The sequence below is a fragment of the Phyllostomus hastatus genome, unplaced genomic scaffold (assembly GCF_019186645.2).
Source record: "Phyllostomus hastatus isolate PE091 unplaced genomic scaffold, TTU_PhHast_1.1 phas_contig_210, whole genome shotgun sequence".
NCBI lineage: Eukaryota > Metazoa > Chordata > Mammalia > Chiroptera > Phyllostomidae > Phyllostomus > Phyllostomus hastatus.
The window spans coordinates 36177185-36197550 of NW_025333737.1; the positions used below are offsets into that span (position 1 = coordinate 36177185).

The 20366-nt window shown below is 65.7% G+C and overlaps 1 protein-coding gene across 4 annotated transcripts in view; it reads left to right on the top strand.

Annotated features, from left to right (window-relative positions):
* Window positions 1–6912: 6912 nt before the first annotated feature.
* Window positions 6913–20366, top strand: part of SEPTIN9 (septin 9) — a 129500-nt gene continuing 116046 nt past the window's right edge. Inside the window, exon 1 of one of the 4 annotated variants that reach the window (XM_045835766.1) lies at window positions 6913–7017. In XM_045835766.1, the coding sequence (XP_045691722.1) occupies window positions 7002–7017 (16 nt within the window). In that variant the 5' untranslated portion in view covers window positions 6913–7001. Of the gene's footprint in view, window positions 7018–11017; window positions 11141–11182; window positions 11329–20366 lie in introns of those variants that run through there. The other 3 variants (XM_045835763.1, XM_045835764.1, XM_045835765.1) reach the window with 3 other exon arrangements.

Here is a 20366-nt window from a genome sequence, read left to right on the forward strand (position 1 = left end):
ACCTGGAGGCTCCGCCCCCTGCTCTGTGACCCTCGGCCAGCCGCCGCCGCTCCCAGGGCTGCCCGCCTGGATCCTCGCAGCCCCTCCGCCCGTCTGGCAGGCCCTGCGTTTATTGGTGTTTCTAAGGAAAGCAAGTTAGGGTTGGCTTCCCCTCGAGCACCGTGATGCAACCGCTCTGTGACAAGGGAGACACCTGGCTTTCCTCTCCTCCTGTGGGTCCTGTGTCCTGTGTCCTGCGAGGGGCTCGGGTCCCAGCAGCCTGGTCCCACAGGCTGCTTCCACCCCCTCGTCGGTCGAACCTGCGCTGCGCCTCTGCGTGCTGCACCCTGTGGGCGACTCCCGCCCTCATGCCCCGCCTGTGCTGGGGACCCAGGGGCCACGGTGAGACAGGGACCGTCTACACGAGGCCCGCTGCCCACCAGCTCCCCAACGGCCCAGGCGGGCGGCGTTATCCCCACTGAGCAGACGAGGAAACCGAGGCACAGAGGTTCGGGGCCCTGCGCCGGAGCATCGGCCGATGCCCAGTAGCCCTGGGAGTGCAGGACAGGCCTCTGGCTCCCTCCACAGGCCCCGGGTCTCAGCCCAGGAGCAGCGGAAAAGCCCCACCCCTCCCACCCCCAGGTTCTGATGTAATGGCTTGGGGGAGTCTGGGCGGGGTCTGGGCCAGGCCTGGGTGGGTGGCGTTGAAAGCTTCTGGGTGAGCCCACTGGACAGAGCAGCTGCTGCTCTGGAGGTGGGACCTGAGCCCCTCGAAGGGGGGACACAGGACACGGGGCGGGGACTTGCTCACCTTCCGGGAGTCAGTCCACAATCTCCGTCTGCGGAGAAGCCCGCCCTGGGCCCCCACGGGGGTGGGCGTGGGGCTGCGCAGGTGCTTACTTGGTCGATGTCTGTTTTCCTTACGGACAGATACTCGTTAGAGGGCGGGGGCGATCACCACTAACCAAGAAATACATGTCGAATCAGCCAACGAAGAAACGAAGGAACAACCTGGTTACTGGGACAGCGCGCAGGCGCCTTTTCACGCTCTCGCCCTTGGTGCCGAAGCGCTTTCCTGAAACGAGGGCGCAGTGCGCGCGCAGTACAGGCCTGCGCTCGGGTCCCCTGCGCACGGGTCCCCTGCGGCATGCAGCCCCACCCCTCGGGAGGCCTACGCCACCCAGCGGCTTGGGGGACCCGTGCACAGTGGAGGCGCTGGGCTGCGCAGGGAGAGAGAGAGCGGCCGAGCCCGGCCGGAGTGATGACAGGTGGCCGCACGCGCGGTGACCAGGCCCCTCCCGGGTCCCGGGGCAGGAGTGACTGTTCTGGGTGGCGTGTGGTCGCAGCCACGTCGGACCCCTCGGGTCTGGAGGCCCCGGGGGCAGTGGCTGGGGGGAGAGGACGGGAAAGAAGCTGATGGAAGAGAGAGAAGGGATGCGCAGGGGCACAGAGCCCAGAGCCCAGCGGCGGGGCGCAAGGCAGGGCCGCCAGCCGCCGCGGGAAGGCTCGGATAAGCCGAGTCACGAGAAGCGCTCTCCGGGGGCCCCGCCCGCTTGCGCTCCCGGCCCCTGGCCTGGAAAGAGGCCAAGTCCGGGGCTCTGACCTGACCCCCGCAGGGGGGCCTCCCTGTGCGGGGTCGCTTCTAAGTCGGTCCCGGGGACCCCTGCCCCCCGGTACCCGCGGGCAGTCTCTTCCACCGTCAGATGGAAGACGGCCATTTCCGCCATGCCCGCAGGCTGCGCCCCCTGCTGGCTGGGGCGGCATGTCGCTGCGGGCGGGCGGAGCTGCTGCGCCCAGCCAGGAAAGCGGCTGCAGCCGCCGAGAGCGGCGGCCGTCAGGCTGGGAGCCTCCAAGGACCGCGGACGTGGGTTCCTCCCCAGTCGAGCCTGCGGATGAGTGGACCGCGGCCTGGGAGGGTCCCTGAGGCCGAGCGCCCGGCTGAGCGGAGCCCAGGTTGCTGACCACGGAAACGGCGAGGTGACGAGCGCGTCTCGTTTGAAGCCCCGGAGACATTTGTTACGCAGCAGGAACTAACGAGTACACTCCCCACAACACGCACGCCTCAGGGTGGTCAGACGCTTGGTGTCTCGAGGCTCCAGGTTCAAGGATTACGGCCCCATAAGCCCCCTCAGATCCAAAGTGGAGGGTGGGGACACAGGAGGAATGCCAAGGTCGCATTGGGGCCATTTTTGGGAAACATGTTCAGACCCAGCCCCGCCCCCCCCCCGCCCACAGGCCGCAGTTCCCATCGCTCCCACATGTGTCCTTGCTGCTCGGCCCCAAGAATCCCCCAGAGCTGTCCCTCGGGGTCTGGGGCTCATCCTCAAGGGGCGGGGCCTGGTCACGGGGATCAAGTCTGGTGCCGGCGAGACTCCTTGGGGTGGGGGCGTCTCCCAGCCCCCGCCTGGGCCCTCCCGCCCCGTGGCACTGCCTGCTGACTCCCCCCACCCCCAGAAGACTGAGCTCACGGCTGAAGAGCTTTCTCAGCCCGTCTCCTCCCCACAAAGGCCAGAGTCCAGAAGCCTCTTTTCATTGGGCTCAGTCCTCACCCTGTTGAGTCCAAGCACCTGCGTCCTGTGGGAATGTGGGGGCTGCCTGTGCATGTAAAGCCCCTCCATGAGGTGAAAACCTTACCCACAAGATTAAGAAAAAAAAAAAAGAGCCCTGGCTGGCGTAACTCAGTGGATTGAGCGCGGGCTGTGAACCAAAGTGTCGCAGGTTCGATTCCCAGTCAGGGCACATGCTGGGTTGCAGGCCATGACCCCCAGCAACCGCACATTGATGTTTCTATCTCCCTCCCTTCCCTCTCTAAAAATAAATAAATAAAATCTTTAAGAAAAAAGACCTCTTTTGGAGCAGTTTCAGGTTTATCGGAAAACTAAGCAGTGAGTAAGCAGTGAGGACAGAGCCCCCCTGTGCGGTCCCACCCGAGTTTCTGGTCCAGTGACCGAGTGGCCCCTCTGTCACCGTGGATGAGCCGAATCCGCGTGGGACCACGGGCCGAAGCCTGCGGTTCAGGTCCGGGTCCTCGTGGTGGTGCTGTTCTAGGTGACAGGGGTCCAAGGACGGGTGTTCACCACCACGGAGTCACCCAGGGCAGCTGCACCGCCCGGAGGTCCCGCGCTCCCCTGCTCATCCCTCCCCCCTGACCCCAGACCCCTGAGCTCCTGGCCGCCCCGGATTCCTGTCTCCACTCCAGTGCCTCGTGGGCGAGACAGGGCCGCACACTAAGGCGGACAAGCTTGGCGGAGGGCAGAGTAGCCCGCCAGCGTGGTCTGAGGGGAAGGATCCCTGACGAGGAGCAGGTCGCGGCAGGGAGGCACGTCCTGGGCCTGCGGGTTCCTTGACAAAGGTCACCCTTCACCTTTGACATTACCTGTCATCTTTGTGCATCTAAGATAATGTGCTTTTGAAAGGTCAGTGTCCTCGTCATCCCCAGACCCCTGGGGGGCACTGCCTGGGCCCCCGGAGACGGAGGCGGGGCCACGGCGTTACCTGGTGGCCCACGTGCCAGCTCTGTGCGCCGTGAGCGGTCGTGGCTACCCTCCACCCCCGCCGATGTAGAAGCAGCGAGTGTCTCCACGTTTTACTCCGCATCCAGTCCCAGAGGTTTCCCCGCTGTGCTTCCTCTCCCCCCCTTAGCCTCCCCCCCCCACGCCCGGTGGATTTCACGGACCCCCGTGTGTCTCCTCCTCCGATTCCCCCTCCCAAGCCGCACCACTGCCGTCTCCCGGGCGTTTTCTCAGTTTGCTGAGGCTTTGCTTCCCGGCAGCTGTCGCGTGGCTCAAACAAACTCTCACAAGACTTCTCCTGAGGCTGGGCGCTCTACGCGGACGGCCCCTTCCGCGATGTCACGGAGCCGCCGTCCCACTGTGGGGGGGGGGCCGCTCCTGGTGGCTCTCGGCACCTCGAGGCTGCCTGCGACCAGCCCTTCTCTGCCGCAGCCCGCAGCCCGCAGCCCGCAGCCCGGGACGGCCGCGCCTGCAGAAGGCACTTGGCTGTTTCTCCGAGGTCGTGATACAGACCCTCACGGTCCCAGCTGGACTTGGTCCCGACGCCCTTTATTCCGAGCGTCCCTGGCTGGCCCGAGAAGACCTGCCCGGCCATCCCCGTTTCCTCCTGGCTCTGCTCGAAGGCGGCAGTGTGGTCCTGGCTCCCCGGGCTGCTTCGGCGTGTCCTTGCAGGCCGGGCCAGGCCCCGCCTTCAGCATGCCCTCCGGAAAAGCCCTCCGCTGGACCCTCCCGTTCCCCAGGGGGACCCGGGTCCATTCTCCCTGCCGCAGCAGGCGACGGCATTCCCACCCCCTCTGCTCCGCGACCCACAGCGTCCTTGGTGCTTTTCTTTGAGCCCTCGCCAGCCCTGCACGGCTGCCCGGCCATGCATCTGCAGAGCCGGCGCCGCCCGCTGTGGGTTTTTGTGGCCGCAGCACGCTCGGACACTCCGAGGACCTGGGTGTCCCAACCGCTGTGCCCGCCTGGCGCGCCGCCTGAGGCGTTATAAGAATCCCCCCCGTGCAGGAGTGGAAGAAACTGAGGTTCGGGGGAACTTACGTGACTCATTGCAAACCACACAGTAGGGGAGGGAGCTGCGTGTGGCAAAGCGGTTTCCAAAGACCGAGGGCAGTGAGCGAAGGAGCAACACGGCAGCAGATGGGTCGCTGCCACTGAAGGTGTCGCTTCCCAGGACTGCAAGCCGTGGGAAGTTTGGTGCGCCCCGTTCGTGAAGGCGGGCGATCGCATCGTAGGCGAGTGTTTTAGTGAGTCCTTGAACAATTCAATGGAACGCTCTGTGCTTCAACAATGAACCTCTGAGCCTCCTGAAAATGCACTGGTGTGGAACACCTCACTCCCCACCCCCACCCCCTGCCTTGTGCTTCCTTCCGATTTCGAGGACTGCTAGACGCAGGTGTTCCTGGGTGCCCAGGTCTGTGCGAATGACGACCCCCAGGCAGCAGTGTGAGCCCAGAGGCACTGCGAGGGGGCAGACCCAACACCCTCAGCACCGGAGGTCCCCCTTGCCTGCAGGGCCCGTCCCTGGAAGGACGCACGGGCACCCGGGCACCTCTGACTAGGGCTGAGGACAAGGAACAACGCCAACAATGCGCCCATTGCACGGATTCTCGAAAGGCAGCTGGATTTGGGAACCGCAGGCCTCGGCGTCAGGGACGTGTCCTCATGCTACTGGCCAGATTCGGGCGCAGCTAAGCCTGTGGCTTGGTCAGAGCAGAATTTGCACGTGCCGCAGCAAGTGGTAGTTGGGGGGGTGTGCGGGGGGCGGGGCGTGAGCCGGGGGGTGGGGGTGGGTAGCCCGGAGTCCAAGTACAGCTGTTCACAATTCACCTAATTCCCCAGGCCGGTGGGTGCTCTCCTCCCTCCGTCCCCTTCCCTCCCTCAGCCTCCGACCCCCAGATGAAGGGCTGGGGGTGCCCCAGGTGGGGTCTGCACCCACTCTGGTCCAGTCAGCTCTGGCCAGGGGCGGGGGGAAGGTCGTGGGGCAGGCCGCCCTCTCTGCAGGGGCTGTGGCAGGGCACGGGAGGGAGAGGGGACATGGCAGAGTTTCTGGAGCTGTTAGCCCTGCGGTCGGTGTCCCGGGTGCTATTGGGAATGGCAGGCGGGGGCAGGCGGTGTTGCGGCCCTGCTGAGAGTGTACGCGGCTTCCCACGTCACCTCCCCAGCCGTCCTCACCCGGGGCCTTGGCTGGCGAGCCTGGGAGCGCCCCCACCCGTGTGCACCCCTGGCACGCTCCGTCACACAGCGCGCCTGCGAGGCTCAGCCAGGCCTCCCCGTCACCGTAGCTACGGGCAAATCCCCGCTCTCTTTCTTTCTTTTTTTTTTTTTTTTAAGATTTTATTTATTTATTTTCAGAGAGGGAAGGGAGGGAGAAAGAGAGAGATAGAGAAACATCAATGTGCGGTTGCTGGGGGCCGTGGCCTGCAACCCAGGCATGTGCCCTGACTGGGAATCGAACCTGGGACACTTTGGTTCACAGCCCGTGCTCAGTCCACTGAGCTACGCCAGCCGGGGCTTCCTGCTCACTCTTTCTTGAAGACCGCGTTTTGGCATCGCCCCAGTAAAACTCTGACACCACTTTCATCACGTTCTGTCTGTGCATAAAAGCCCCATTTACTACGGGAACTTGCTGTGAGCAGATGCCAGAGTAGAATAATTCTGCACAAGTTTTGCCTGGGAACGCACACTCCCTCCGCGTCCACGTTATCCGCGTCGGAAAGACGCGGGGGCCCTGCGCTCTGCTCTTCTGTGCGGAGGCCTGGCCCGCGCACAGTAAGGGCACGGAGAGGTGCACCGTGCTTCTCAGGTGGAACGTAAATTACCGCCTGGTCCCACGCACCCATTTCATAGGTGAGTTCACCAGAGGAGTTGATGCAGTCTGCGCTTTTGATTACCGGAAAGGTAGCGGGGCAGGCAAGGTGCCTGGCCTGCCGCGTCCTGCCCTGCCCTGCCCTGCCCTGCCGCTAAGCCGGCGCCAGGCTCCGACCCCCCGGGCTGTGCCCGCTGCGCCACCGCCTAGCCCCGCGGCTGTTTCTTGCGCTCGCCCCTCCTCCTGTTGCCACATGGCGGGCCCCGCCCTGCCGCAACTCCGCAGGGAAAGTGGCAGCGACGCCCTGGAACGAGCCATTGGCACCTGGGGGATGAGCCGGCGCGCTGGGCAACACGGCCACACCCCCACGTTCGTGCAACCTGCGTCCTGCTGCAGCGCAGGGACGGCGCGGACGAGCCCGGCTGAGCCCGGGCGAGCGCAGTGCAACGCGCCGGGGACGCGCCCCATCCCGGGCCGTGCGCCGTCCCGCGGGCCCGCCAGGGGCGGCGCAGCCGGGCGCTGGGGGCTCCGCGCGCACCTCCGCGGGGCGGGGCCTTGGCGGGGCCTGGGGGCGGGGCCAGGCCGCCCCCGCCCCGCCCCCGAGTGCCCCGCCCTCCCACTGCCGCGGGGGATTAGCGACCTGGGAGCCCGCGCCCTGCGGCCTCGCCGCGCACTTTCCTGGGAGCGGCGGCCGCGGAGGCACCATGAAGAAGTACTCAGGTGGGCGCTGCGTCCCGGGGGCGGAGGGGGCGGTGTGCCAGGACGAGCCCTTCCTACCTGAGCCGCGGCGGTCGCGGCAGTCGAGGTGCCCCGGGAGCCGAGCGGGTCCCGGATCCTCCCAGCGCAGGCTTCGGCGCGGGAGGCTTTCGCGCCCGGCCAGTTGACGCAGCCTCCATCCCGGGGAGTTCGAGGGGCCCCCAGGCATTGCACCCCTCGACGGACTTGGCGCTCCCCTTGGCTCCAGTGCGGGAGAAGTCCGGGCGCCCGAGCCCTGTTTGACCTCTCCCCGGCCGGACCCCTGCTTCTAATCTTGGCCGAGGGTCCCCTGCTGCTCTCTGTCAGCCCTGCGCGCTCAGTGGGGCGCGGTGGGGGTCGCCGTGGGGGCTGCCCCTCCCCCTCCCCGCCCCTGCACTCTCGCTGGAATTGCTGACTTTCCAGGCGCTGCAGGTCGGGGTACTTGGGTCCCCGTGTGTGTGTGTGTGTGTGTGTGTGTGTGTGTGTGTGTATGTGTAGCGGGCGGCTGAGTGGAAGATTTTCTTGGGTTCAGCCTGCAGCTTGGAGGCGTGGGCCACAGCGCCCTCAATTAGGGCGAACTTACTCCCGCACCCAGTGGGACACCGGAAATTCTCCAAATGGGACTGCCCTGCCACACCAGGCTCCACCACTCGGTCATCCTTTGGGTCCCAAGACGCCATCCTTGGAGGCTGGCGTAGGTGTGGCCTCACGCGGGTGGGAGAGGCCTGACCCCCTCTCAAGATGCGCTCAGGGTCCTTTGTAAGCCTCTCCCCCCTTGGGTACGCCAAAGTTCCATTTCACAGACGGGCAAACTGAGGCCACCGCCTCGACAGCCTGTGGTTCTCCTCTGAGGATCCAGGACCCTTTGTCCTGTCCTCAGTCATCAAATAGCAAACAGCACCTCCTTCCCTGCCCACCCTGCAGACTTGAAGTTGCTCTCCGTGATCTATTCGGACAGTACGTTTTCCGCCAGGGACCCATGAGTTTGTTCTTATGGATAAGAGGACAGAATCGTGGGACCTGGCTGGAGTTTCGGAGGCCGTCTGGGCCTTCCTCCTGCCTTTGGGCTGTGTCTCATCTCCAGCTTTCCACATTCTGGACCCGCAGCCAGTGATAAGGAATACCTGGTCTCAGAGAGGGCTTCTCAGAACTTCTGAAATACCTTTCTGGGTCAGCAGCTTCGAATTTCGACTTCGCCCCTTGCCGCAAACAGCGTGGCCCTTCAGACCCCTGAGCGCGGCGGCTCCAGCTCAGACACGGGGGGGGGGGGTGTGCCGGTGTGGCGCTGGGGGGTGGGAGGACGGGGCTTCCCGGTGGCACAGGCTGGGGTTCGGCGCTTGGCCTCCCCCCTCCCCAGCATGCTGCAGATACTTGAGATGGCTGTGGGCATCACTGTGCGTGTGGCCATGGGCCTGCGATGGCCGTTTGCCCCTGCCCCGGGCTCCCTGCACTTCCCCTACTGCTGGGGGGTGGTCCCACCCCACCCGAAGGTCGTAGGTTCTTGGCCCTTCCCTGGGGGGGGGGAACTTTGAGATGCCAGAGGACCTCGGGAGTAGGCTTGATGTCTCCTCTCCTCTGTGCCTGCTCCCTCCCCCAGGTGGAAAACACGCACACACACACAGGGGGCTTTCTGCAGTGGGCGGAAGTGGCGTTTCTGGGCCGAGTCCGCACCAGCTCCTGTGTTTTCTGAAAGGGCGAGGCCCTGGGGGATGAGAGCACGCAGGGCTTGGCCGGCTTCCAGTCTGTCCCCCTCCTGGCACAGGGCCGCGGAATGCCGGGTCCCCACCGGGTCCCCACAGCCCTGGGGGCTCAGGCTGGAGGGCCTCCTGGCCCCCTCCTGAGTGCGCTCCAGTTCTCTCGGTGCCCCCGTCCCCGTCCAAGGGTGGACGGGCCCCTGCCGAGGGTCCGCACCATGGAGTGACGGAAAGTGGCGAACGGCGTGGCAACCCTGCGCCGGGAATCCAAGGACAGCCGGGAGGGCTTTTGTTTTTCGCCGGGGCGGGTGGGATCACGGCTTCCGGACCTAGTTACGGGCTGGAAAATGAGCCGCGTGCGTAATTGTAAGGTCCCCACCGAGCTGGTGCGGGCGCCCATGCGTCTCTGCAAAGGGGGACGTGTAAAAAGTGTCTTTGGCCGGGGGGACGCCCGGTGCCTTGGGCCTGTGCACGCTCCCTGAACACACGCTGGGTGATGGCCACGTGCAGCCAGGGCCACGGCGTGGTCCTTGCTCTCGGGGAACGCCCATGAGGCCGCAGCTCCTAACCTTCCCACCCCTTCCCCCGCCTGGGCAGCAGGGGCGTGGGCCGGAGGGGCGGTTTGGGGGGAGGCAGGGTTGGACTGGGCCTTGAGGAGTGAGACATTTTGAGTGGGGGGGGGAATAAAAAGAATCTTCCCAAGTGGGGACAAAGCAAAGGCCCGGGTGGGCGCAGGACGCCAGGGCAGGCTTTTCCTGGACCGTCCCCCCCCGCCCCCGCCTGTGGCTCCCACTGGGAAGAGCTGGTAGTGGCCGTCAGCGGGCCGTGCGGCCCAGGTCGTGGGGGGCTCCTGGGGTTCGGTTTTAGGCGCGCACCTCCTGGCTGTGGGGCGAGGCGTCTGTCTCGTGCATCTGTCTCAGCTGGTAAGGGACCACGCTGGCACGCTGTGGAGATCAGATGGGCCGGTTCACAGGAGGCTGAGGAAGGCCGGCTCCACAACTCGGTGGCTGCCGTTGTCCTCACCCTCAGCAGCGGCCGGAAGGATGTGGGGGCCCCGTGCCGCCCCCTTTGGCCAGGATGCCCGGGAGCCGCTGGCGCCCTTCCCGCACCCGAGCCTGTTTGGGGGCCAGGAGTGTGGCTGGCCTCTCCCCGGCTCCTTGGGGCGGGAGCAGGCCGCAGGCCCCGCCCCTCTGGTTCTCGGGCGTTCTCGGTTTGGGGCTTCGCGTCACGTGTGCTGGGTCACGCAAAGCTTGCCCTTTGGTGTCTCTGACTCCCCTGGGAGTCCCTGGTGGCACTGGGGCGGGGGGCGGGCGCTTAACTGGGGCCGGAGAGCCGCAGAGAAGGGGGTGGGTGGGTCTGTGTGTGCACAAGAGAATTACTCTGAGATCTTTTGTGGCTTTCAGGAGATTCCCAGAGGGGTGCCTGGCCTATCAAAGGGGTACCTGGCCTACCAAAGGTCACAGGGCTCTGTGCTGGCGTGACCCCTCCAGGGGCCAGGGCAGGGCCGGAGGCTGCACCCGGGCGACAAGGATGATGCTCCCCCACCCCCCACACCAGCGCTGCAGGCGCTGACTTCTGGGAAGGCAGAGGAACTTCCCCAGTGAGCCGGCCCCCCCAGGGTGTGGAGGCAGGGCTGCTTCCTCTTCTCTGCCCCCCTCTCCGCCCCCACCCACGCCCCTCCGCGCTGCCTCTTGTCCTCGCATGTCCGAGCCTGCTTGCTCCGGCTGATGCAGGGGACCTGGGTGGAGAGGAAGAGCCACCTCGTGCAGCCAGTCTGGGCTCTACCGGACTCATGCCCAGGGCCACGCGCCCTTACGGACCCCTGAGCTGCCCCCCTCCGATTCCGGGAGAGCTGGCTGAGCCCGGGGCCGGGAGCCTGTCCTCTCCTTCTCCCCAGCCCGGTGCAGAGCTGGGAGGCACTCTCAGGACCCCCCGCTCACCCCAGACCGCAGCCACCTGCCCGCCAGCCCTCCCCAGCCTGCCCAGAGGGGGTCCGAGAGCCGGGTGCCAGCACCTTACCGTGTACCTGCGTCTGAGGCACCCCACATTCTCCCCAGAACCCCCTGTGTGTGCAAGCCAGCGCCGGTGCAGAGGGGACATGGGATGGCCACTCAGGAGCAGTGGTGTGGCATGCATGTCCAGGTGCAAGTTCAAGGACATCTCCCCCGAGGACCAGGGACCCCGGTAGCAGGAAGAGGCACTTCCCTTCTCCCGCCGACTGTCTCCCTGCTCTGCCAGACGCCCGCGGGTGGGACCCTGGGGCTGGACTTTGCTTCCTGCTGTTTGCCGACGGGCAGCGTTGCATGGGCCCTGCCGTTTGCTTAAGATGTACTTGATAGGGAAGGTTCAGCACGCAGGGCAGCGTGCAGGGCCCAGCCCGGGGCCCGAGGAGCGCCCGTTCCTGGGTGGGTCTGGTGAGTGGCCTCAGGGGAGGGGAGGGCTGCGGAGAGAGGCCCTGGGCCTTGAGGAGCGAGAGCATTTGGGCGGGGAAGGAGGCGACAGGCCCGGGTTCCTCTGCCTCTGCTTGTCGGAGCGATGGCTTTGGAACGCCCGCGGTCTAGGCGCGGCCGGGGGATTTACGAGGCATCCGTGGGTACAAGCGGTGAGTCGAAGCTCTCTGGGGACCACCACGGGGCACGCGGGGTCACAGCCCCCGCCCTGCCGGGACTGGGTCTGCTGGAGCGACCTTGGCTGCCAGAGGGCGGCTGGCCCAGAAGCACAGACGGAAGGGAGTCTGTCCTGCCAGGCACAGGGCCCCGGGGAGCGGGGAGGGTACCAGGGTCAGGCCTGGGACCCTGGGGCCCACGGACTTAGCCACAGCAGCCCTGCGGAGCCGGGGGCCGGCCAGGCGCCGGGCCTCTTCCTGCACCTGGCTGCCGTCAGCACAGCACAGCCCAGCCCAGCCCAGGAGGACGGCGCGGCCTTGGGCCCGCGGGGCTGAGCGTGGCTCCGTTCCCAGCCCCGCTCCTCTCCGCCTTATCTCTGGCCCCGCCCAGGGCCCGGGTCTGTTTGCAGTCGGGGTGAAGGGGGCATCGAGCCGTGGCCGGCACAGGGGCGGCTCCCCCTGGGCGTCCTGCTGCCGGTGGCCTCTTGGAAGCTGCGCAACAGCCGGGCTTTGTTCTGGGCCTCATCTGACCTGGTTCCCCGAGGCGTGACCGCCGGGAGCCTCCTCCGGGACAGGAGAAGGGGCGGCGGCGGCGACGGGCAGAGTAAGCCGATGGGTTTGCAGGGGGCCCGGCTGCCGGCCTGTGCGGCAGCCATGCAAGTCCCCGGTCATCCTCCCGGGGTCGCTGGCCTGAGGCCTCCAGCAGCCCTTGGCTTTGGGGAAGAGGAGGGGCGCATGGCCCCTCCGACCAGCCTATGTGGGCCCAGCTCCCCAAGGGCCCCTCGAAGTGCTGGGTGGGGGGACAAGGGCCAGGAAGGCCGCTGTCTCGCTCACCCCATGGAGCTGTTCTTTCCCCCATGATGGGTGGTGGGGGCGGGGGGTGGCATTGCCCTCTTCCTGGCTTCTGGAGAGGCCTTGCTCCTCCCCCGCCAGCCTGAGAGGTGGGCAGGGGAGCCTGGGCTGTGGCTGGGACCCCCTGGGCCCCACCCCAAGGCTGCACCTGGGAGCCAGGGGGCTGGCCTTGGCAGCCGCAGCGGGACCACTTGTCCTGGCCGGGCCAGGCATGTTGGGGCAGCTGCCGGAGTGCTTGTAGCTGTGAGTGTCTGCCCAGGTTCAAGGTGGCTCGTGGCGAGTGGGGTTACCGGGAAGGGCTGGGCGGAGGCGAGCTGGCCGGCCGCCTCTGGGCTTGTCCGTCAGGCGCATCCGACCTGCGTCCTGGGGCTCTCGTGGCCTCCCCGTGGACTGGGCCCCCCCATTTCCACCAGGATCAGATCCCGGCTCCCAGCCCCCGGCTCCCAGCGGGGGAATAGCTCTCCTGTAACCCGAACCGCAGGGAAGTGGGTTAAATCCAAACCCTGGCGTCTCCCGGGCCCCGGGCTGGTCAACCCGGAGGGACTTGGGGGACGGTCCTGTGGGCGCAGCGCCGCATGTGTTTGGTGGGGGGTAGGGCTGGGGTCCTTGTGCAGAGATGACCCAGGGCAGACACCATGGGGACACCGGGTGGCAGAGGGCACCCACCGGTGCCCAGGGCTCCAGTCATCACCAACGGCACCCGGCGGTGGCAGCAGCGTGGGCTGCAGCAGCGGAGGTGGTGGGTTCCTTCTCAGTGTGGGCGTCCAGCTGCCCCGGGCGCCGGGGGCCCCAGGTGTGGCCAACCCTCCGCTCGGGGGAGAGTGCGTCACCCCGGACGCTGGTGCCAGGCTGGTAGCTGGGGGTGGGCACTTCCGCTGCCAGATCTTTTGCTTTACTTTGGTTTTTTTTTAAGGAAAGCTTCCCAAAATACACTGTGCGCCTCTTCCACCCCATTTGCCTTTACTCTTGCTGTCCGTCTGGTTCGTGGCTCACAGCCCAGCGGCCTGAGCAGGACATCGAGGGGGAAACCACCCACCCCCCGCCCTGAGGTTCTTGGGCGGCTGGCAGCCTCCCCCGGCCCCTGTCCGCACACGGAGGTCTGCGACTCATGTTCCGAGTGGCTGTTCCTTAATTTACTTCTCTGACCTCTTACCGGCGCTCTTGACCGGCCTGCTCGACCTTGGCCTTCTTCCTGGGTGCTGTGGCCCCGTGACCCCGAGTGGAGGCTGCTGGGCGGCCGGTGTGACGACAGCCGTGCCCTCCGGGGCGGGGCACGGGCTGCCTGGGCCCTGGTCCTGTCTCCAGGTCACTAATCCAATGAAACAGTGCTCACGGCCATGGCCTTTCCCTGCGCCCCTGGAACCGCCCCCAAGCCCAGCCGAGCGTTCTGCTACGGCGTTTTCGGAAGCGGTTTAATGAACAGAACGTGCCATTTGCCCAGTTCGCCCGCCGCTCCTCGCCACGGAGATGTCCCAGGGCGTCCCGGTCCTTGGAAACATCAGCCCCCGGCCCCCAGCCTGCGGCTCCTCTCTCCGACAGGCATGCAGGGCCTGGCGCCCTGCCCAGCCCCTCCTGCCCTCCGTCTCTTCCTTGGCCCCTAGATGTCCCCTAGGAGGAGTCTCTGCTTCCTTCACGGGGCCGGCACGGATCCCCTGGTGGCCCCCGGGGACCGGCCACCTCTGCAGGTGGTGATCACGGGTCCTGCTGCCTGGGTGGGTTCCTCTGGAACCCGCAGGCCCCACAGGCCTGTCGGCGGTGCTGCGTGTCAGCACCCCCCGCCCCCCGTGGTCGCCCTCTGCTTTCTCTTGCCATCTTCCCAGTCAGCCCCCCGGGGCCTCTCTGCCCTCCGTCCCTGACCCCCCTGCCTCTCTCCCTGCGGCACATGTTTGTGCTGTAACCCCACAGCCACCTAAAGGCTGAGTGACGCACCTCGTCGGCCTCGGTGACCGGGGCCGTCCCAGACGGACGCAGCCTTTCCTCCCCCCACCGTCCCCGGCTCACGGCCTCCCGCTCCTTTCTGCTGCAGTCAGCAGCCCCCCATGGCTCTCCGTGGCTCCCCATCGCCCACGGGCCTGCGGGCCCATGGCCCTTCCCCTGAGAGGCTGCTCATCCTCCTCACGGGTGGGGCTTATTCGTGGAGCGTGGGTCGGGTCCGCCTGGGAAACCCCACTGGAGGGTTCAGAGCTCAGGACCTACGTTGGGGGAGGTGTCACCCAGCGGACGGGAACCCGGAGGAGGCCCAGGGGCAGAGCCAGGGAGGGGGCTCATGCGACTCTTTACAGGTGTGAGCCGGATTGCTTGTTCTGGATGAGAAAAGGCATAACAGCGAATTATACTTTTTTTTTTTAATCCTCACCCAAGGACATGCTTACTGGTTTTAGAGAGAGGAGGAGGGAGGGAGAGACACACGGACGTGAGAGAGAAACGTCGGTCGGTTGCCTCTCATACCCGCCCTGTCCAGGAACTGAACCCACAGCTCAGGCGCGTTCCCTGACGGGGAATTGAACCTGTGACCTTTCAGCGTGGGGGACGATGCTCAGCCCGCTGAGCCGCACTGGCCAAGGCCAAATTACCCTTTTGAACAGGAGCCCAATATCATAAGCATCACCCAGTCCAGAAAAATACCGTTTTTTAATAATCAACCACCATCCTACCTGCAAAGTCACTCTTCCCCTGCACTTCCGGCTGCAGGCTCTTTGGTCGCTTCTCCATCCTGTGGCGTTCTAAGATCATTTTCTTTTGGGACAACGGAACGTTAATTCATCTTTCTGGTTGATCAACATTTATTTTCTATTTTTGGTAGTTGGGGCGCTTGAAAGAGTGTGACTTCCGACGGGGCGTGTGGGAGCGTGGGGCTGTCTGCCCCACAGGCACGAGCATCCTGATAAACTGTGGGATTCCCATCGAGAAAGGCGCAGAAAAGCATGGGGCGATTGTAGCCGCATGCGACGCATCATTGCCGTCGTTTCTGACCAGAGATACTTTGTGTTTGTGGTCAGCGTGGAAGAGAATTGGATTCTCGGCTTACAGCTTTATGTCTGTAAAGAACAGAACAAGCCCTGGCTGGCGTAGCTCAGTGGATTGAACGTGGGCTGCAGGTTCGCAGGTTCGATTCCCAGTCAGGGCACATACCTGGGTTGCAGGCCACGGCCCCCAGTGACCACACATTGATGTTTCTCTCTCTCTTTCTCCCTCCCTTCCCTCTCTAGAAATAAATAAATAAAATCTTTAAAAAAAAAGTACATAACAGACGGGGACAGTTTCCCGTGGCGCAGCTTCTGGCCCCACCCATTTCAAACCTTGCTCCCCATCCCCCGCCCCACCCCCCGCACTGCCCTCGTTTTTCAGGACAAGTTCACGTCTGACCCCTTCTGAGTCTGCGCAGTAGACAGATTCGGATCCGTGGGGGGACAGAGTGTCATTCCTGGACTTCCACACTGAGGTGGCCGGCAGTCATGTGACTGCACGGAAGTGACCGTGAATGACACAAATGTCACCCAACGGAGTCCCTTTCCCACTCGACTGCCCCTTAGCTGGGGCACCTGGTCTGGGGGAGCTCAGAGCAGAGTAGTGATCCTAACTGATTGCAGTGAGAATATTTCCCTTTTGCAGATGTTGCAAAAATGTTGGACCATTTGACCGTGTGGCTAGCTAGGGCCCTTCCTCTCAGCTCCTTGAGAGGCCGCCTTCCAGCCGAGGGCCCTGGGGCTCCGGGCCCCTGGGCATCCAGGAGGCAGCCTGGGGTGGGGAGGGGCGGGAAGCCAGTCCCACCGGGTCAGAGGGTCAGAGGGGGGAGTCCCGTTCCTGGAGTCCAAGGACCAGAGTCACGTGATGGGAGCCCGGGCTCCGGTGAGCCTGCCGGGGTGGGAGGAGCCGCAGGGATGGAAGAGACAGGACTCGCTGCCGGTGGAACCTTCCAAGGCGGGGAGAGCGGGAAAGGGCCGGCTGGTTCTGCCCCTGCCCCGCCGCCCCCACCTTTGTCTCCTACGGAGCCTCCCGTTGGCTGAACCCAGCTCTACACCTGCAGACGGGACCCCCCACCCCGGGAACCTCGGCCTGCAGACCTCCGCCCTTCTGCTGGCCTGGGAGGGCCGAGGAACGGAGGGGTGTCCTCGCCCTTGAACTGCACCCGTCGTTTATCTGAAATGCAGGTTTAACTGACAGTCTCGTGTGTCAGGGGGACCCGGAGTCCAGGTGCCCGGCTGGTGACCGTCCGAGGAAGGGGCTCTGTGGGTCCTCGCTCAGCACTGGCGTCAGGTGTCGGACTTGGCCACCCGGTGGTGCTGCACCTGCTGTCTGCTCCCCGACCCGTGGGCGGGAACCAGAGCCTGCTCCTCACTGGGCTGTGGGCACCCCCAGCGGAGTTGGGGGCAGTCCCTGCCCCTCGGACAGAGTTAGATGCTCCCTAAGGATTCTCGCGAGCCTGCGTCCTGCAGGAGAGACTCGGGACTCGCCCGAGACGCAGGAAGAGCTGGAGGGGGGTGTGCAGCCCACTCTCCTTCCCTCCATGCACAGAGCCCTCGCCCAGGACGCGGCGCTGCCCCAGCCTCCGCCAGCTCCCGGTCTCCGCCAGCTCCCGGCCTCCGCCAGCTCCTGGCCATGACGCTGGGCCCCGACCCCAACCCCAGCCTGAACCCGGACAGAGGCCACGGGTGCTGCTGCGCCAGAGCCAGCAGCCCCCGCTTCTGGTTGGCTCTTTGCATGAGGCCACGGCTTCTCACGAGGGCTGGTGGGCTGGAAGCAAGCCCTCCGCCTGGCGGAGAGGCAGGCAGGTCGGGGCGGGTGGCAGAGAAGGGGCCAGGAGCCCCGGCTTCCAGGCCCGAGACGGTGCTGAACCCCAACCCACTGCGTGTCTAGTCTGTTGCAGGAGGAGCTCCTTCGTGCGTGCGGCGAAAGAATCCTCACTTTGTGGGTGAGCGGGTTGCAGTTCCTGGAATCCACGGCCCCATCGTCTGCCAGCCGTGGGGGTGGGGGTGGGGGGCGGGGAACAGGTGGGCCTGCACTGGGGGCTGGGAATTCGGGGCATCCCCAGGGAGGGTCTGTCTCCGCCCCCCCTGGTGCGCACCACCTCCCCGGGGAGCAAAGGCCAAGGGCAGAGCGTGGAGGCGGGAGGAGGCTTATCTCCTTATCTCGGGTTCCTCTGCAGATAAGCGTGGAATTTCACTCCCCACCTGAAACCCTTGACTTTGAGCCAGCCCTTCACAGCTTCTGTGAGCGAACTGGCTGCCACCGAAGGAGGGGTGAAGGGGGTGCGTGCTGGGGCCCCGCCAGGCATCCTGGGCCCCCCGGAGGGGGAGGGGCAGGTGGGGAGAGGCGGCTCCTGAGGGGCTGCCTCACGAGTTTCAAGAAAAAGGCTGGGGACGAGCTCTTGCCAGTGGGAGTGGAAGTGTGTGCAGGGGTGTCTCAGGGCCTGCTCCCAGCGGGCCCCCTCGGGGACAGTGGGGACCTGTCGAGGACAGGAAGGACTGCCCGGCCCCTCTCATTGTTGCTGCGGAGCAATCTGGTGTGTGTGCGTATCTGTGTCACCCTCCCCTAGGGACGGACGGGCTGCTTCCTGCCCTGCCCCCTCCTCGGGTTCGGGTGTCCGGGGGCCCGTGTGCGACGCCAGAGGGGCTGTGGACAGTGGTCATGGGTGTCGACGGGGGGCCCTGGGGCCCCGTGAGAACAGGGGCCTGGGCGGCAGCACAGCAGCCCCAGCGGGCCCGAGGGTCTGCTCCGTGTGTCCGGGCCGTGGGACCCTCTCAACCTGCCCCTCACCGGGCTCCGTCCCAAACCCCTGGTTGAAAGGGGCAAAAATAAAAGGCCTTCACGCCTACCGAACCCTTCTCTCTCCTGACCTGGGTCCCCAAGGTATATATGCACAGGGACAACCCGTGTCACAGGCCTGCGTGTGCCAAGACATGTGGGCCAGCTCCTGTCTGCTGTACCTAGTGGGGCTGTGCCTGGGGGGGCTGTATGGGGGGGCTGTGCCTGGGGGGGCTGTGCTTGGGGGGGCTGTGCTTGGGGGGCTGTGCCTGGGGGGGCAGGGAGGGCGCCAGGCAATGTGCCCGGAAGAGGGCTCCTCCATTGGGCTGCGGGCGGCCGTGCCCTCCTAGTGCTGGGTCTGCAAGGCCGATGCTCCTTCCCAGGGTGTCCCGGGGTCGCCCTCCTTCTCTCGAGGACCAGGGGGCCCCACCACGCCTGGGTCTCTTTCCCGCGTTTGAGTGCGGCTTTCCCTCCAGCCTGGGACACGGGCCAGCCGCGAGTCCCGCGTTAATGCCTCCCTTGTCCTTCGCTCCACGTCGTCTGAGGTGGGTTTTGACCTCGTGGCCCCGACACATCACACGTTACAGAGCGGCTCTGCCCTGGCCCCAGTGAGCCGGCACCGGGCTTGGAGATCCCGGGGCGGGCGGGTCTGTGGGGCCCAGGGTCCTGAGCTCCCTGGGCCCTGACAGTTCCCTCTAGACCTGGGACACGGCCTCTCGCCCTCCCGCCTCCCCCCCCTCAACCCCCTCACCCTCCGCTGCTGGCCCCCAGCTCTCTGAGTCCCCTCGGCTGGGTGGGGGGGGCGTCGGAAGTGCTGGTGGTCTCCCTTGGGGCGGCAGTGCCCCCGCCGCCCCGTGCCGGGTGCGGGGGGCCCTGGTCGGAGCGCACGCTTTGTTAGATGCGTCAGCGCAGGCGGCCACGCCATTCATTCCTGCTCACTGATCCCAGCCCCGCAGGGCTGGCGTGGTGGCTGGTGCGTGCGAGTAGCAATAATGCTACTGAAAACTAATTCATTAACAGTGACGATGAGGTCATCTTTTGAGTGTGTGTCTGTGTGTGTGTCTCGGGCACTGTGCTCAGGGTGCCTGCAGCGCATGTCGCCAGCTGGGTAGACAGCCTCCGGCCCGTCCTGCAGGCGGGGAAGCCGAGGCGCGGGGAGGGGAGGCCGGCCCCCAGGCCCGCGGCCAGCGCCCGCCGAGGTCTGGGATCGAAGGCCGGTCGTCTGCCCCCAGACCCTCCTGCCGCCCCGGCCCCTGAGAACACCAGTACTTCGGTCTGGGGTGACGCCAGGCAGCCCAGTTTCAGATCATCACCTCGCTTCCCGAATATGTTTCATTTTAAAAGCACATAAAAAGAACGCAGTTCTGCCCTGGCTGGCGTAGCTCAGTGGATTGAGCTGGGGCTGCGAACCAAAGTGTCGCAGGTTCGATTCCCAGTCAGGGCACATGCCTGGGTTGCAGGCCACGGCCCCCAGCAACCGCACATCGATGTTTCTCTCTCTCTCTCTCTTCTCTCTCTCTCTCTCTCTCTCTCTCTCTCCCTCTCCCTCCCTTCCCTCTCTAAAAATAAAAAAAGTAAAATAAAAAAAAAGAACGCAGTTCTCAGCTGGACCAGCGGCGTTGTTAGAGGGATGTCCCCCAGGAGGCTTCTCCAGCCGCCTCTGCCCCAAGCCGGGACTCGGACACGGGCCTGCATCGCCCGGTCTGGGGACTGGGGGCGACATCGCTGAGACCCTCGGCCCGGGACCCTCGGGGGTGGGTGTGTGTTAGGGTGTGGGCACCCGGGCCACGCCCCTCCTCCCTCGTTAGCGGGGAGCATGCCCTCCGTCCGCCCTGGGCCTGGGGCCCCTTGGGACCAGCTGCGTGTTTTGGGAAACTGGGAAATCAACAGTGTAAATAAAGGAAGAACTCACCCCAGGGAACTTGGCGGGACGGGAGCCATCGGCCTCACGTCCGTCGCCCCACTGCGTTTGGGAAGACGGGAGCCCAGCCGGTTTAGGGGAGGGGTGGGGCGTGCGAGTGACCTGAACAGATGCTCCTCATCCTTGCCAGTGTCCAGAAGCCCGAGCTGGGGGCGCCGCTGGGTGTCGGTCAGCTGGCCAGGCGAGCGTGGTGGGAATGTCGGGCCGCCCCTCACGGGGCGCTGTTTCCGTCCTGGGGTCTCCGCACTCAGCTGCTGGCCCCTGGTGCCCCTCCTCGCCCGGACAGCTGACCTCTGGGTAGCTCACGGCGTGAGTGTGGGTGGAGACAGCGATGAGGGTAGTTCTCATGAGTCATTCACGCCGCCGTGCAGCTCCCACTGAGGTGCGAGGGGGCGGGTCAGAGCCCCGTGGTGGACGTGAGGCCCCCTGGGGCTGGGGTGCCCAGGCCCACTCCTCTGGCCTCTCAGCGGCTTCAGGACCAGCGCTGATGTCTCTCTTTCCAGCCCGGGGCAGCTCC